The sequence below is a fragment of the Tetrahymena thermophila genome, assembly GCF_000189635.1.
Source record: "Tetrahymena thermophila SB210 genomic scaffold scf_8254659, whole genome shotgun sequence".
Lineage (NCBI taxonomy): Eukaryota > Ciliophora > Oligohymenophorea > Hymenostomatida > Tetrahymenidae > Tetrahymena > Tetrahymena thermophila.
The window spans coordinates 1,128,696-1,146,049 of NW_002476426.1; the positions used below are offsets into that span (position 1 = coordinate 1,128,696).

At 22.6% G+C, this 17,354-nt stretch overlaps 3 protein-coding genes across 3 annotated transcripts; all 3 read left to right on the plus strand. All coding sequences in view use genetic code 6, as the record gives it.

Moving 5' to 3' along the window:
- Positions 1-304: 304 nt before the first annotated feature.
- On the plus strand, positions 305-7,904 carry TTHERM_00051690 (hypothetical protein; the record flags this gene model as incomplete). The annotated part of the gene is made up of 8 exons (XM_001014866.2): positions 305-838; positions 895-991; positions 1,041-2,610; positions 2,666-5,338; positions 5,561-5,895; positions 5,953-7,420; positions 7,487-7,595; positions 7,653-7,904. The coding sequence occupies 8 exons, from the start codon at positions 305-307 to the stop codon at positions 7,902-7,904; spliced, it is 7,038 nt and encodes a 2,345-aa protein (XP_001014866.2).
- Positions 7,905-8,608: 704 nt separating this feature from the next.
- On the plus strand, positions 8,609-13,330 carry TTHERM_00051700 (RNA recognition motif 1 in heterogeneous nuclear ribonucleoprotein hnRNP protein; the record flags this gene model as incomplete). Its single annotated transcript, XM_001014867.2, has 4 exons — positions 8,609-8,630; positions 8,702-8,991; positions 10,316-10,702; positions 10,769-13,330. 4 exons carry the CDS (start codon positions 8,609-8,611, stop codon positions 13,328-13,330), a joined length of 3,261 nt encoding a protein of 1,086 aa, XP_001014867.2.
- Positions 13,331-14,854: 1,524 nt separating this feature from the next.
- TTHERM_000051719 (transmembrane protein, putative) lies at positions 14,855-15,460 on the plus strand (the record flags this gene model as incomplete). Its single annotated transcript, XM_012797402.1, has 1 exon — positions 14,855-15,460. One exon carries the CDS (start codon positions 14,855-14,857, stop codon positions 15,458-15,460), a length of 606 nt encoding a protein of 201 aa, XP_012652856.1.
- Between the last annotated feature and the right edge of the window lie 1,894 nt (positions 15,461-17,354).

Genomic DNA, 17,354 nt, shown 5'->3' on the forward strand with positions numbered 1-17,354 from the left:
TAATTGATCAAATTTTTCTGATATAATCTATGGATAAATGCGGTTTAGAAGTTCTTTTTAAATTAATTCTAAGAAAATATTTTTCAAATAAAAAACTTAAAGGATATTAACTGTTTTTGAAAATTGCGCGAAGTACAAAAAATTAATATATTCTTTGTTAATTAATTAATTTAATAATAATAAATAGTAGGCTTAAAATTAAGCTTTTGAAAGCAGAAATAACAAACTAAAAGATAAATTTAAATAAAAATCAGACATTAAAAAGATATTATTTATAAACTAAAAGATTGTTCAGTTGGAAATAATGGATGTAGAATTAAATTAATAAGAATTTTCTTGCAATTTGTATAGTTTTAAATAAATATAAGTAAATTGGTATCCTATACATAGAATAGTCTTGAAAAATTTTGAAAAGAATCCGAACCTTTTTTTTATTTATTTCAACAACTCAATTGAGAATTTTAATAGAAATGATTAATGGAGAGAAGACGAAATATTTGAGCTATTCAAAATGTTCTACAAGTTATTAAAATCTAAAATTTAGGATTTAAAAGGTCTATGGGGAATAATTAGCTTAAAGTATAATAGGAAAAATGGATTAATGTGCTACCAAAAATATAATGAGATCAGAACAAATTTGAATTTGAATAAATAGACAGAATAATATAAATAAATTTTAAATGATTTACTTAGCTCTACAAAAATGAAAAATATAAATTTAAATAGTGAATAAGAATTCGAAAAAGAATTCAATTCTTTCAAAAAATTCATAATTGAAGAATTAGATTAGATTTGTACAAAGATATCAAATGACAAGATAGAATAAATTTGTTAAATTGTAAATATTTTGATGCTTATTTAATTATTTTTTATCAAAATTTTATATTATTAAAGATAGGAATAGATTACATTAATATTTAACGCAGAGTTAAACCAAAAGTAGATAATCTCATTAATTTGTTAGAATAAGGGACCGACTTAAATAATGCACGTAAATTTTATACATTTATATCTCTATTATTAAACTATTAATGATTTAGCTATCCTAAAGAAAGATCCAAAGAATGACATTGAAAAAATAAAAGAAAGTGCTTCTTTAATAGTTAAAGTAAATAATTAAGCAAAGGAACATGAGTAAAACGACAAATAAGCTATAAACAAGAAAAAAAGCAATATAAATAATGCTGATTAATAAAATAAATAAAAAAAATCAGTAAAAAAAGAATTATGCATATAAGATAGTGATGGAGAAATGGAAACAGAAGATATTTAAAATTTTGATAATTAATAGCCAAACCAAGGCTTTTAGCAAGTAGATTTATTTTCAAAGAATAAATATTAAAAATAAGGGAAAAAAAGAATAAAAGAACAAGAATTTGATATGTAACCTATTTTTGACGGATATGATTCAGAACCAGAACTAAGCTTTAATAAAGCTAATAAATAGCAACAGTAATTTAAGCAATAAATTAATAAACTTAATATAACATGTCCTGTTGCAAATGAATTATAAAATGATTTGCAAGTCTAATAAGAAAATCTGATGGAACTACCAGACTTAAGTGAAATAAATTTTAGCACTGAGGATAATATTTCTTAATTTAGTTATTGGAGTTAGTAGCTGTAAGAAAAAGATATAAACGAGATTGATGACAAATATGATTTTGATTTTGATGGTGAATCTTAAAACTAATAAAATAAAATGATAGCATAACCTAAATTTACTCAAATGGAAGATTAAATAAATAATTCAAATATCTTAAATAAAATAGAGAAGTTAGGTAATTCATAATACTCTTTTTTTGATGAAAATAGTGTTAATCCTTTTGAATTTGACAATAAACTATCTCTTTCAAAGGAAAATATAATCGAAGGCAACAATAAAAAAGCAATAAATATATAAAACGAAGATGATAATTTAGATGCTTAAAAGAAATTTAAAAGAGAAAATGAAAATGAAATGCTAAATGCTTTTAAATAAACTTAAAAAAAGTAAAAACCTTAACGAAACAAAATTTTAAATAGAAAATAAAAAAAAGCAAAATTGCATAATTTCACAGAGTAGCTACTATAATAAAATGATGCAAATTATTAACTTTAGAAAGAAAAAAGGAAGAAGATAAAAGTTGAAAAGGCCGTTAAAATGTTAAAACAAGAAAAAAAACAAAGAAAAGATCCAAAACAGTAAAAGTTAAAGGTCAACAAAAACATCATGATCTTAGAAAGCAAAATATTGAGTAATACTAGGTATATTAATAATACTAAAAATGACCCAATCAAATAACGCATTTTTTTTACATCAGATTAAATTATTTCAAAATATTAAAATAAGAAATAAAAGCAATAAGCAAAATAGAAAAATTCATCATTAATTAAAGATGAATCATAACAATCAGTTATCAACGAATAAGATTCTGCTTAGTTTGAAAACTCTTAAATATCTTTTAATGAAATATAAAAACCTAATAAACAAAAAATTACGGAAGTTGATAATGAAGATTCTAGTTTAATTATGGTTGATGAAATTGAAAATTTAGAGCAAGGCAAGTATTAAAATAAAAAAGGCTAATAGATATAAGGCAAGAGAAATAAAATTCAAAAAATGATAAGGTATTTTAATTTTAAATTTAAATAGCATTAATGATTTAATTTTATTTTTAAATAGATAGCAGAAGACTTTTTATACAAAGTACATGCCTAGAAAAGTAAAGGAAAATACATCATAGAAATAGATTGCAAATATTCAAAACACAAATTTAGATTAATAACATGTTACATATCAAGCATTGAAAATGATTGAATAAAAGCTAATAATGGCACTTTAGAATTAACAGTAGTTAATCTATTATAATGTAAAAGATATTGAAGAAATCAGGAGCAGTATTGTGAATGATCTCCCTAAAACTTGCAATTTGTCAAATAGTTTGATGGAAGAAGCAACAAATATTTTAAAAGTTAAAAACTTCACTATAACTTACAAACTTGAGTCTGAATAAACAATATTTTATCTGTTGGAAAAAGTTAAATAAAATAGAATAAAGGAGGATGAAAATCTAGATAAAGAAATTTAAAAAAAATTAAAATTAGAAATTGTTTGCATTCTCAGAAATCAAATATTCTGGAACAAGCTCTAAACTCATGAAAAGGATTATCTTATTTAACTGCTCTACCTATTTGTTATAGGACTTTAAAATGAAGAACTTAAAGAGTTGTACTATCAGTTTGTTTACAAAAATTATATTATGAATAGTTATAAACTTTTAGGCATTATATTTTTTGACATAATTATTTACTTAATGGAATATTAATAAATTAATATCGAAAATCCATCTGATAGTGAAGGCTAGGAATGTATGGAAACAGAAATAGGATATAGAGAAATGCTTGATGAAGATTGTACAGCTCCAAACAACAATACACCAAAGAAAGTGAGTAAGTAAAAAAAGATCAATTTTGCATCTTAAGATATCCATGAAATTAATGAAGAAATTTTAAGAGATATTTCTAAGCAAATAATTCTTTTGCAAGAAATGAGTAGAGCATTGAATAAAAATTAATTAGATTTAGAAAGACAGATAAATTTATTTGCATCTGATGCAGAATCAGTTATAAATTTTTTTTCTAATTGTTCGAATGATCAGGTTGTCTCTGAAAGATATTTTTAACCATATACAAATAATATTTGTTCTCTTAATTCTGATAATCTTGACATTTCAATGATTTTTTTGCATCATCTTTTCTATGCTGAGGATGTGACAGAAAAGGATTTATTTATAAATACCTTGAAAAAAATCTTAATAAAAAGAGAAGGATAATTAAATATCACAAAAATTATTTTTGAGCAAAGTCCTATTTAATTCTTCAGTATTTTTTAAAGCACTTACTCTTAGATAGAGAAAAGCTTAATTTTAGTAAAGTTGATAGATATTAATAAGAGAGTAGATAGAGTAGTTGATATTTTACTTGATAGCACATTTGTTTTTAATATTGATATTTCAAGTGATTTAATTACTAAACTCATGAATACAGTTGTTGAATGTATCAACTATAATATAAAAGACTAGAAAGACTTGTTAAACGAAATTTATATGCAAATATTTTAAGAAGTAGTGAATGAAGAGGATAAAGTATAAAGTATCTAATCTAATGGCAATAATAAAATTTTATAATATGAAAAAAACACTTAAAGCATTTCATAACAATAACTTTTTAAACAACTTGCCTTCTTAATAAAGTACCCTAGTGAACTGCTAGAGAGAAATTTTATGGAAGACTAAAATTTAAGAATCAGTAAAAATTAAATGAGGTTATTGAGCTCAATTTAAAACTCTATCGGAAATAACTAACTAAAAGAAATAACTCTTCGAGATATACTTATCATAAAAGTATTTATCAAAAATTTTGACTTTTCAAATAAAATGATTCTATCAACTATTTTGAAATTAATTAAAAAATTGTTTCCAGATCCTAAAGAGAATGCTATTAAAGCTAGGACTCTTATTCATTGTTCCTACATAAATCTCTTGAAAACGTTTGATCAGTAAAATTACAACTCTAATACAAGTAGTTCATATATTGAAATTTTCCAAACAACTTATACTGCTTTAAGTTTTTTAGTTGAAAAATATAACAATACTTCAAGTAATTAGGCTATTATGAATAACACTTATTTGACAAATAAATAAAATAATCAAAAGAATTTGTATATCACTAAGCTGATTGAAGGTTTTTAATATACTGTCTTATGGGCATTTGGTTAAATTAACTCTATGCTTATCAGATCATCTGAATTTATAAAGCTTTTTATAAAAACCTTTCTTAATAGTGATGATTTAATAAACTTTTTGAATCCTAATTAAATCATTCATCCTGATTTTAGATATCTATTACTTTAAATGTTTTATTTACTCTATCAATATCCTAGTACAATACTCGATACAGTGACCATAAACTAAAATTCATAGACTATCCCTAATATTAAAAAGTAAAATGAATAGAATTCCACTATCATTAATTAGACTAACTACAAAAATTAAACATTACTTGACTCCTAAAACAATTCTAATGATTTTTGCTAAGCATCACTCAATCTCTCTTCAATAAAATAAAATATATAAATAGAAAATTAAAATAAAATACTAGGAGATATAGAAAATTATAATTTCAGTAATTAGCATAATTAATAATCTTCTGAAAGCTCTGATGATGATGATGAATAATTTGCTTAAGAATATAAAATAAAAGATGAAAGGAATAAAAAATTAAACGAGATTCACGATTGTATTGTTTAAATTAGCCCAAAGTTAAAAAAAAATTTAATTGAATTCATCACTCAACTGTAATTTTTTTTTCTTCTTCTAATAATTCCAATTTTATTTAATTAATTTACTTAATTTTAAGGTTTTATTTCAGTAAAGCTATAATAAATATTTATTTATTTTTTTCTTACAATTATTCTAATTTATTTTCTAGAATTAATTTAATTTTATGATTTTAATTCAATTAAATTTAAATAGAAATTTATTTAGTAATTTTTTTTCATTTAATTATTTAATTACAGATTCAATCAAGAAGCTATGAAAAAATAAAATAAAATATTTCACCCAAATACAAGAACAATAGAGATGAGTTTTAAATTACTTGGCTGTGTCTTAAATTCATAATTTTAGCAATAACCATAAATTTCATTTGAGTAGATTTCTAATTTACTGCTTTAGGATAAACCTTTATTTATGGGTGATATTTATTCTGAATTAAGTGACTTCAGTTTACTCATCAAAAGATATAACTTAATTTTTCAAACTTATAATTAGTTTTTATCTTTGTACAAAGATCATTATAAGATTATTAAAGATTGCCTCAATTATAAATCAGACACTTATTCTCTTGAAGAAAGTAAATAAAAAATATTTATTTTTCAATATTAACATTTTAAAAATTTTTAAAATATAGCTGAGTTGCATCCACTTGAAAAATTTATTTTGCAGGCAGTTGTAACTTTATTTATAAAGTTGCTTATTTCTTATGAAGGAAATGAAGTACAGTTAATATATAAGTATATTTAAAATTTAAGTATCTTTATAGAAAGAGTATTGCAATTTAAGTGCAAATATAACTAAAAAAGAGACTAATTTACTTAAAAACAAACAGATAAACTATTTTAAGTACTTTAAAAAACTAGAGTTTTTACTTAAATTTTTAAAATTGAATAAGAGTAATTTTATGAAAGTGAGCTCGACATAATTAAATAGATAATAAAGAATTTATAATTACAACTTCAAAGAGAAGAAGATAGATATTTAAATAAATTTATCATCCCACGTCAATTACTTACTTAATTGAAGAGTTGTATAACTGATACCATTTTGAAGGATGTAAAGCAATCAGAATGCTTTAAATTCTTTAATAGGACAATGTACTTTTTAAGAAAGTTAATATAAATAAATAATGAGGAAAGTTTAGAGCAAAAATCAATCTTAACTTAAAATTCTTAATTGTAAAATAATGATGATTAAAATTAAAAATTCTTAAATGATTAAATAAAAATAGTTTGGAATTAATTGTTTCTCAAAAATGCTTAGCAAGATTTTAGTTTAGAAAACTTTTAACTAGAATAATCTAAAATGTTAAATTATTTAATCAGATAAAGTAGACCTGATTTCAAACCAATTATTAAATTTTGTTTGAAATCTAAGTACACAGATTTTATTTTAAAGTTGACTATTTAATTAAAATCTATTGAAATATTCATGATAATTAAAAATTCAAATACAGTAGAAGAAAAATGCTCCATTTTATTAAGAGATTCAATAAAATAATAACTTGAATAATCATAATTGTAACCTAAAGAATAATAAAAAAATTAAATCTTTAGAACGAAACTTCTAAATGCTTTTATACAGGATATACAAGAAATTAAATTTTAATATTATACTAAAGTTGATATGAATAAAAATGCAAAAATTAATACGCTTTACAAAGAAGTGTTGAATATTTTAGTGCTGGCTGAAACATAAAACGAAAATGGTCAAATTTTAGATGAAACTTTAATACAGAAGAAGATGATAAATACTTTTCTTTATGTTTTTGTTTAAATTAATCAAATGGAATATATAACAGTTAAAAATGAAAACTAAACTCATTTACAAAGAAAAGAATTAGAAAATATGGTTAGAGATACTCTTAATAAAACTGTTTACAAACAATATTTATTCTTATTTTTTTAAAGCCAGAGCTAGGAAGTAATTAGAGAAATGGAAATTTTAATCATGAGAAAAATATTAAAAGTATTGAGGAAATTTTAACAAACAAGCACGATTGAATTTGAAAAAAGCTTTTTAGAAGAAATACAGTTGAACTATTTAAAATACTTTTTAAATACTATTTTAGACATAGCACTTAAATACGACCCAGATATTAAGTATTTATTTATTTAATTTCAAAAATTTTATATAGTTAAATTAATTTGCAAAAATTTTTAATCTAGGACAAAAATTTAGAAATAATCCCTTTAGATTTTATCTAGTGTAAATAATAAATTAAAATCAACATCTCCAGTAAATATGAATACAGCATCAGCTTCTTCTCACTCTACTGTAATTATATTAATTTTTTTAATTAAATTTTCAAACAATAATTTGAAATTAAAATAGATTTTTAGTCTACTAAAATAATTTGCAGAGGATATCGATAATGATTTATAATAAAATTTTGAAAATTAAGTATTTAAATGTGGTTAATTTTATGAAGAGATAGTTCATATATTAATAGAAAAGCTATAAAAATAACTTAAGTTAGAAAATATAAATCCTTCAGTTAGTGAACTCAATTAATTTATACTAAAATTGCAAGAAATAACATTTTAACAATAAAATAATGATTAAATGATTATAGAAAATTCTTGATTATTAACATTAATAATAGATATACTATTTAATTGGATCAATAAAATTGCTCATCTTAAATAATTATATATTTCTTGTTTATAATCTTCATTTTAGAAAGTAAAAATATTTATTTTAGTTTTTTAATTTTGTTGCTTTATTGTAGCAATTTTCAAACATTCATTTTACTTTGAGTTTTTAAATTAGGGATTATTTTAATTTCATCTGAAAGAATTGTAAACTATTTATATTATATGCAATTCAAATATTTAAAGTAATACATAAATAAATTGATATTTTAGATTTTATGGGAAAAAATGAATGCCCTATTTTTTTTTTTGCTTATTACCTGCTTTTTTACATTTAGATTTTGTTTTAATTTGAATTCTACAAACTTAAAGAATGTATTATATATTTTTATGTATTTTTGAATGAATAAATATGTATTTATGTATGCATGTTTGCTTGTTTACTTCGATTAATAATATTTGCATGTATATGTGTATGTATGTATTGAATAATATAATCCAATTTGATATACGATGATATTAATTTCTTGATATAATAAATAATTAATTGAAAGAAAATTATAAATAAGCAAAAATAAGTAGAAAATTCATAAAAAACACCAAATTTATTTGGAAAGAAAACTGAAGAGTGTTATAAAAAAATTTGGAGAGAGATTTAATTTAGTGAAGAATATAAAAGGTTATTGATAGCTCTAAATGGATAAGGGAGGTTGTGGTGGTAAAAAGAAATAATAATAATAAAAACAAAGAATAATGGGATATTTATTTTATATTATTAAATATTGTTAGATTAGAAGAATATATTAATTGTATTACACGGGGATTTAAAAATAAATAACTAGAAAAACCTTAGTGATGGTCATCAAAATAATGCCAGCACTGGTAATAGTAATATTGGGGTGGTGGAAGAGAAGACAAGCGAAGATCTTTAGCAACAACAACAACAACAACAAATACAACTTCAAACATTAACAACATTATCAACAATTACTTCATCTTAATTATCGGAATTATGCTGGGAGGTTTTTGATCTGCAAAACAAAAAAAGTCTTACGGATGTTCAATCTATCAAGCAGGAAGTACATACATATATAATTCACAAAAAGAGTTTTTTTTGATTTTATTTCATCTTTATCTTTACCACAGATGACAAACATATATCAGACAAAAATGTCTAAAAATAGCAAGTAGCTGTATAAATAATTAAAGAATTCTTATTTTTCTTTTGCTAATTGCATTTAAAAGCTACCCCCTTATCAAATATTGATTAATTAATTAAGAAAGGATTTACACAAAAATTAAATTTTAGAGTGATTGATTAATTTATGCATTTTTTTCTTCTATTTATTTGATCACTAAAATATAAAATCTTATTCATTCATTAAAACAAACTTCCTATTTTAAATTAATTAATTAGTTATTATAATAATAACTAATTACATTAGATTTTTTTCGAATAATATTTTTTCTTCTATTTTTCTTTATTCTACATACATACTTCTGTGAACACTCAAATCAATTAATAAATAAATAAATAATGCTGGATAAATAACAAAATAAAATAAAATTATTAGCAATGTAAATCAATCAATCAATCAATCAATCCATTTCGCACTTTTAGTTTAAATATACAATTTTTATTTTCAACATCTTATTCTCTGTAAAATACCAGAGGTAACAACATCGATTTGTATCAATACTATTTTCAAAATAATAAAATAAATACTTATTGTTAAAATGGGAAAAATTCAATAGAGGATAAACTGGAAAATAGATTATTTTGTTGGAGGTTTTCTTTGTATAGGGAAATATCTGCATTAAGATATTAATAGGCATATTATTTTCAAAAGGGAGCAAAAATTATATTAATTACTCATAGCAATATAAAGGGTGTTTATTAAATTTTTGGGATGATTTGTAATCAGTTAGTTAGTTGTCTTCAGCAATTTTCATGTTTGGAGGAATTCTATTTGCTCATCATTAAGTCTATCTTTTCGTTAAAAAATATTATTTGATTTGATGAAAAAAGAGAAAAAACTAATAATTAGTTATCTTTAATTAATTATTAAATTTAGCAATTGATATCTGTCAGTCATTCAGTCAGGATTAATAATGTTGAATTAGATTGAAATCGTAGCTTTAAGATTCAATTAAAGAATTATTTTTCTACTTTTTTTCTATTTCAAAACCCATAAAATGGAGGAAAAAGGGGTTTATATTTTTGGTTTAAACAGTTTATAGTCGAATAAACAGTCATTTAAATGCAAATAGCAAAAACAATATTTTAATGGGTAAAGATGGAAAAACATTTGATATTTCTGAATAGAAAAATCTATAATTTACTACATGAAAAGCAAATAATTTACTTTAAAAAAACTAATTCATTTTTTATTATGAAAAAAGGATTTTAATTTGTAGAGTATTTAAAGCTATATTCAAGATATTTCTTAAGACCCTACAATATAAATTTCATTTTTAATTTCTGATTCATAACTTTATTCTGTTTTGTAAGGGATGAGTAATTTGAACTGGATTTACAAATATGAGATATTTGACATCTTACATTAAGCAGAGTTAATATTTTCTGATAAAAAAGATTCCATAAAAGACTTGATTAATTACTTCTCATTTTAGAATGATTAGTAAACAGCTTAAAAATCTGAAACTTTTTAGACAGCTACGTTAATATCTAAAATTGTCTCTATTATGCTCAGGACAACTATCCCTTTCAAAGATCCACTGAATTAAGAAATTTTGAAATTAAAGAATCAGAACCTGACTTCTAAGATGGTAAAATTTTAAAATAAATTTATTTGATTGATATAGTTTTAATTTAATTAAATAATTAAAAATTAGGAAAACAAAGAATCTTAAAAAAATATTTTATAAAGTCCTTAATTAAAAATTATAAGATAGTCAAGTGAAAGCTCAAATTAGAGACAAATTATAGATAAAGAAGAGCTATGGAGTGATCCAAAAGGCTTGCTTATTAATGGTGGTTCACATTATTTCTTGAAACTTAGAGGGATACCTTATAATGCAAAAGAGTCAGAAGTTTAAGACTTTTTAGGTTTAACATTAGACAAGTATCAAATGGTTTTTAAATATGATAAAAATGAAAAATTTACAGGAGAATGCTTTATTAAAGCAAAGGATCAAGATCAATTTGATAAAATAAAAAGTATGCATAAAAAAACTATGAAAAATAGGTATATTGAGATATTTGTAGCTGATAAAATTGAATTTGTTTAAGCTTAAGAATCATAAAATATGAATGATAGTAACTTTTACTTAACTGAAAAAGGTAATTCATCTAACTTAGGGCATGGATTAGGACAACTAATTACATCCTCAAGTAAGAAAGAAAGTGATAATTAGATTAAAGATAGAAAGAAGGCATCTAGAAGAGATGTATCGAGAAGTAGAAGCTCCAGAAGTAAAGAAAAGACTTCTAAAAGTAGCAGCAGAAAATCTAATAGCTTTTCCTCATCTTCTTCATAATCATCATCTTCACATATTAGGACTTAAGACAGCTAAAGTGATAGTAAATATTCTAAGTCTGGTAGTAGAAGTGATTCTTATCATTATCTAAGGCTAAGGGGACTTCCCTTCAATGCCAGAGAAGCTGAAATCTAATAATTTTTAGGAATAAGTTTAGAATAAGATTAAATTACTTTTAAGCATGACAATGATGGCAGATTTAGTGGTGAGTGTGTCATTAGAACTAAGGATCAAAACTAACTAGACAAAATAAAAGATAAGCACATGAGAAATATGGGTAAGAGGTATATTGAAGTATTTGTTGCTGAATAAAGTGATTTTGTTCGTGCTTAAGATTCTCAAATTATTGATGATTAAAAAGTTGGTATATCCTAAATTAATTCACAAATAGACCCAAATCTTCTTTAGAGTGCAAACATTGTTAAAATAAGAGGTTTACCATATAATGCAACGGACTAAGATATCTAAAAATTCTTCAAAGATTCACAAATTGTTCAAAATGGTATTTAAAAAGTCTATGATGGAAAAAGACCTTCAGGTGAGGCTTTTATTATATTTGCTACAAAGCAGGATGCTCAAAAAGCTATAGAAAAAGATAAAGAAAAAATGGGCAGTCGTTATATTGAAATATTTTTGAGTCACTTAAAAGAATTTACTAACCACATAAAAAAGAGAAAATCCTACTCTGGAAGCAATGGCAATTCGAACGGAGGCTCAAGCTCTTCTAATTCATCTAATAAGTTTTCAAATCACGGAAATAACGGAAATCGCTACGATAAACATTCTAACAGCTCAGGGGGATTTTCAAATCATAATAATCATGGAAGAAATAATAATAACGAAGGCAGGTTCAATAACCATCACTCTAGATACAGTAACTCACCTCACCGTAATTATGGTAACAACGGAAATAACCATAATAACTCCTAAAACGGATCAGGTTTTTATAAAAAAGGAAATGGATAGACAAATGGAAATTATGATCGTAACGCAAAAGGTTTTTAGGAAAATTAGTATTCATCTAAATTTTCAAATAATGAAGAGAAATTTAGCAACATGAATCATAGCAGCAGCAGTAGTAGTAAAGGATACTCGAATAACTACAATAATAATTAAAATTAAATGCATAGTAATAATGGTAACGGTAATCATAATTATGGAAACAGAAATAATAGCAATTATTAAAACGATTTTAGTAGAAATTTTAAAAACAAAGGGAAGGAAGACTAAGGAAAATACAGTGGAAGCAATAAGTAATATGATAATAACTAATTTAATTAATCTTAATAACACAATTAATATTAACACCAATCTTAGTCAAACCATAACTAGCAACAATAGCCTTACAGTAAGAATTAAGGAGGACCTTAAACTTAAAATGATGGTAATTATTATGGAGGAAATTATGATTACCAATACTAAAATTAATAATAAAATAATTCTTAATAAATGAATTAACATTAATCTTCATCTGGATACCATTAAGAAAACAATTAGCTTAACAAAAATTATAATAATAACTCAAATGAAAATTAATAATATTCTCACCATCAACCTAGCTAATAGTAAAGCTACTATAATAATAACTCTAATTCAGGCTAATATCATTAATAATAATAGTAGTATTAAAATTAATAGTATAACTAAAATAACTCTTTTGATCCTTAGCATCAACCAATTAATTATAGTTAGTATAGCAATTAAAATAACCATAATTAATAGAATTATCCTCCTAACAACTACTACGGTTAAAATTAACAAGATCACCATTCATAGTAGCAGAATCATTTAAACATAGGTTAATAAGGTCATCCTTTAAATACGAATGGATCTCAAAACTCTCAACCATAATACTACCAACAAAATATGTTTGACATTCAACACCAACAACAATAATAGCAATATCGCTATTACTGATCAAATTATTTTTATATTTTTAGTAAAAAACAAAAATTAAATAAACAAAAATCTAGTTTAAGAACAAAAACTTTTCATTTCGAAATTTTATAAATAAAACATTCAAAAAATAAACAGCTTTCTTTTTAAAAATATAAAATACCCATAGAAACAAACAAAATATACTTTAAATTTTGCTTTATATTCCTTGCAAAAAAATCCTAAAAATGAATTTATAATAGTTAAATAAATAAATGGTGCTAAATGATATTTTTGTATCTAAAATTTTTATAATAAAAATATATAAAATAGTAGTTAAAATATGCTAAAAGGGCTGTTAAAAAATAAATTATAGTTTTATATTTAATAATTTTACTGTTTAATAACACACTTATTTATATTATATATTAGTATTCAATCTACATAACATTTTGTTGTCTCAACGAAATTTTTAAAATTGATTTTTTTTATTTATTTAAAAATAATTATAATTCTTCAATAGAATATTCTTTTTAAGATTTTTATATTTATATTGTGGGCAGAATCTTATTTGATATCAAGTTTATTAGGATCTAAATAAAAATAAAATTACATACTTTAATTGATTGATTAACAATTTCTACAAAATATTATTTATCTTTTTCAATTTCAACCAGAAAAAATATAAAGTTTAGTATATATACACACATCTTTCAGCAAATTTGATGAACATCTTTTAAAGAGGATTAAATAAATTTATTGTTTTTTAGTTTAGCTAAATAAAAATGAGGGGCTATCAAGGCCAAAAAAAAAATGTTTAGTTCAATTAGAATATTCAAATTAATCATAAAATTGTAGATAGTTAAGATTTAACGGAGTTATTAAAAATACATCAGAATAATGGAGAGGTTTTTAATTTTATCAATTATTCTACTCTTTACAAAAAGATTTTTTAACTATCTAGAGATAAGATAGATAAGGATTTGTTGTATTAAATAAATTATGGATTGCATAATAAGCTATTAAATTTTTAAGATTGGAAATAGGTAGAAGAGATTTCTAGACCAATAGCTTAACTAAGCTTTTTTTTGTCAAAAATATTGGATTTGTAATAGTTTAAAAAAGCTCATGATAGTGAATAAAGAAATGGATTTGAGGAGTAGGAAGATAAATACTATCAAAAAATATAGTAGATATATTAAATATTAGATGAATAAGGTATAAAAGTCTTTTCAGCTATGAATGATTAAGAAAAAGCAAATTTTATTTACCAAATTGGAAAGAGAGGTAAAATAGATATGCTTCAAAACATCCATAAAGATATAGAAGCCGCATTAAATCCTAACATGAATTTGAAAGCGCTCTTAACTATATTTTATGGTTTGACAATAAGTGGATTTATTTAAGATGACTTATTTCAAAAAATCGATTCCATTCTTGTTTAAAAGCTTTCACAAAAAGGAGCTATAAATAATATGTCATGCAGAGATTTATCTGATATGATTTTTAGCTACTCAAAAAATCAAAATATTTTAGGAAATTCTTAAATATTTAATTTAATTGAAAATGCTGCAGCACTTCCATTTGACTCAGATTATATCAAAGAAAGCCAACCAAATAATTACAAATAATAAAGTTGGCTATAAGACAATAAATTTAATGACAAAAAGAAAATAGCTAGTTTATTTAGAAACGACTTAGAGATTGACAGTCTTTCTATCTGCACTCTCTTTAATTCTATTGCTAACTTTAACGAAAATAAGTTCTCATATGATTTTTATGAGCGATTTGAAAATATTTTTATTTACCTGCGCTTTAAGAATACCAGATAGTTGGCAAACGCCTTTAGAGGAATGGCTCTATATTACACTCCATCTGACTATTTATTTGGCTAAATAGAAAGATAAGCATTATACTTTTTAGAAAAAAAGCAATTTGATAACGATTTGCATTCTTTTTCTACAATTTTATACTTCATGTCCCTTCATTCAAAAGGAACACTCAAATTTTATAACAGCTTTGAACAATTTACCATTAAGAACTTAAAAAATTTTAATATGCGTTAATTAAACTTTATCTTTTTTAGCTTCAAATTCTCTCTCCATTATCACTTAGAACGCTAAAACAAGGATCTAATTATAGATCACTTAATTTCTTGCTTTCCTCAGTTGACTTTGGAAGAAATGTCATCTATTATAATGAATTTCCGTTAGTTTGAAGAAGATAACTAAAGAAGAGAATTATTCTTTTAATTTATAATTAAGCATCTTGAAACTATTAATTTTAGTGATAAAAATAATGATGAGCACCTTCTTACTTTCTTTTGGAGTGTCTTTACAGCATTTAATCAATAATTTCCTTCACAAGATCCATCTACTAGCATCAAAACTATTGTTGAGTAATTCAAGTTCTATATTACTGAGTTGGAGAAATAGGTTTCAGACTAAAATTATTTACCCTGCTTCAAAAATATTTAAAAATCATAATTAGAAGACTTAGTAATAGTATTTTAAGATGATGAAACTATAACTCATCTGTTATAAAACATTTAATATTAGCTATTTAGATGAGCCATATGTGTCAATATCTTACAAGTTTATTATCATATTTAATTAATAATTATTTCAAAATAAATTATATAAGTTCATTCATAAATAAATCTTTTTCAAACAAACTAATATCTTAAACTCCTTGCTTCATTTTATTTTCTCAAAAAAAAAATTATTTGAATTTATTTTTAAAGATATTTTTCTAAAAGAAAAACTTATCTATTATTTTACAGCTTAAATTAAAATGTTTTTTAAATTTATTTCGAATAACTTTATATTTATTTTTTAAAAGCAAGAAATTAAATATATTTTTTGCAAAAATATTATCTTAAAATTTATAATAAATTAAAAGAAAATGAAATTAACTATTAAAAAAAAAAATGCTACAAGCAGTTATAAAAAATATTTTTAATTTCGAAATAGATTAAGTGTAATAGTATATATAAGCATCTTTTTACAAATCGATGTTCATAAATTAAATAAAATTTTGGAATTTAATTTCCTAAAAATAAAAAAAATTAAATATTTAAATTTATTAATAATTTATTGTAACATGTAAAATAAGTTAAAATTATTCATTATATTTTCTTAAAAATAATATAATAGATTAATAAATTAAATTAAATAAAACTTAAAAGCTGAATAAATAGTAAAAGCAAGTTAACATATTTTATTTCATTGCAGATTCCATCATAAACTTTTTAAATAATTACAAATAACAAATAATATAATTATTTGTATATGATCAAATAAAACTTTGATTATGTTGCAAGTAAGTGAGTGAATTGAGTAAATAAATAAATAAGTAAATTAGTAAGTAAGTAAGAAACCTCCTCCATTTTTATTAATTTTTGGCTCTTTTATAATTAATTATGTTTTTTTGAAGCTAGCATTTTGTTAACTTAAACTAAAAATGTATACTTACCCATGCTATTTTTTTGATGTATGTATGTTAATTTTAATTGTTCGCTTACCTACCCGTCTCTTCTAAGGAGAATTGTACAAATCAAATAAAAGTTGATGGAAATGTTAAATTTTATCAAGATAATTAAATTTATGTAAATTTTTAAATAATATTAGTTGGTTAATTGATTAGCGATCCTTCAAAATTAATAAAATTAAAATATATTTTAAATGCTTGACAGTTTAGTTAAATCGTTGGTTGATAAACTAACTAATTAATTTAGGAAGAAGTGTCTGATGAATGGACTAAATGATGAGTTAAATGAAGTCTCGCTAGCTTGCTTTTATTTTAATTTTGTTAGTTTGTTCTCATATGTTAGTTAGTTAGTACCAATCCTTGATGTAAGTGAATGATTTAAATTGAATGATAAAACAAAAAAATAAGCAAATTTCATTGAAACAAGCTATGAAATAGGAGCTTATTTGTAAAGTTTGCTAAAATATAATCGAATTAATTATTTTTAATAATATTATATTTTCAATTAATTAATTAATTATTTTTTATTAATGAATTTTGTTTAACTGTTCCTTGTATATAATCTAGATGATATAGT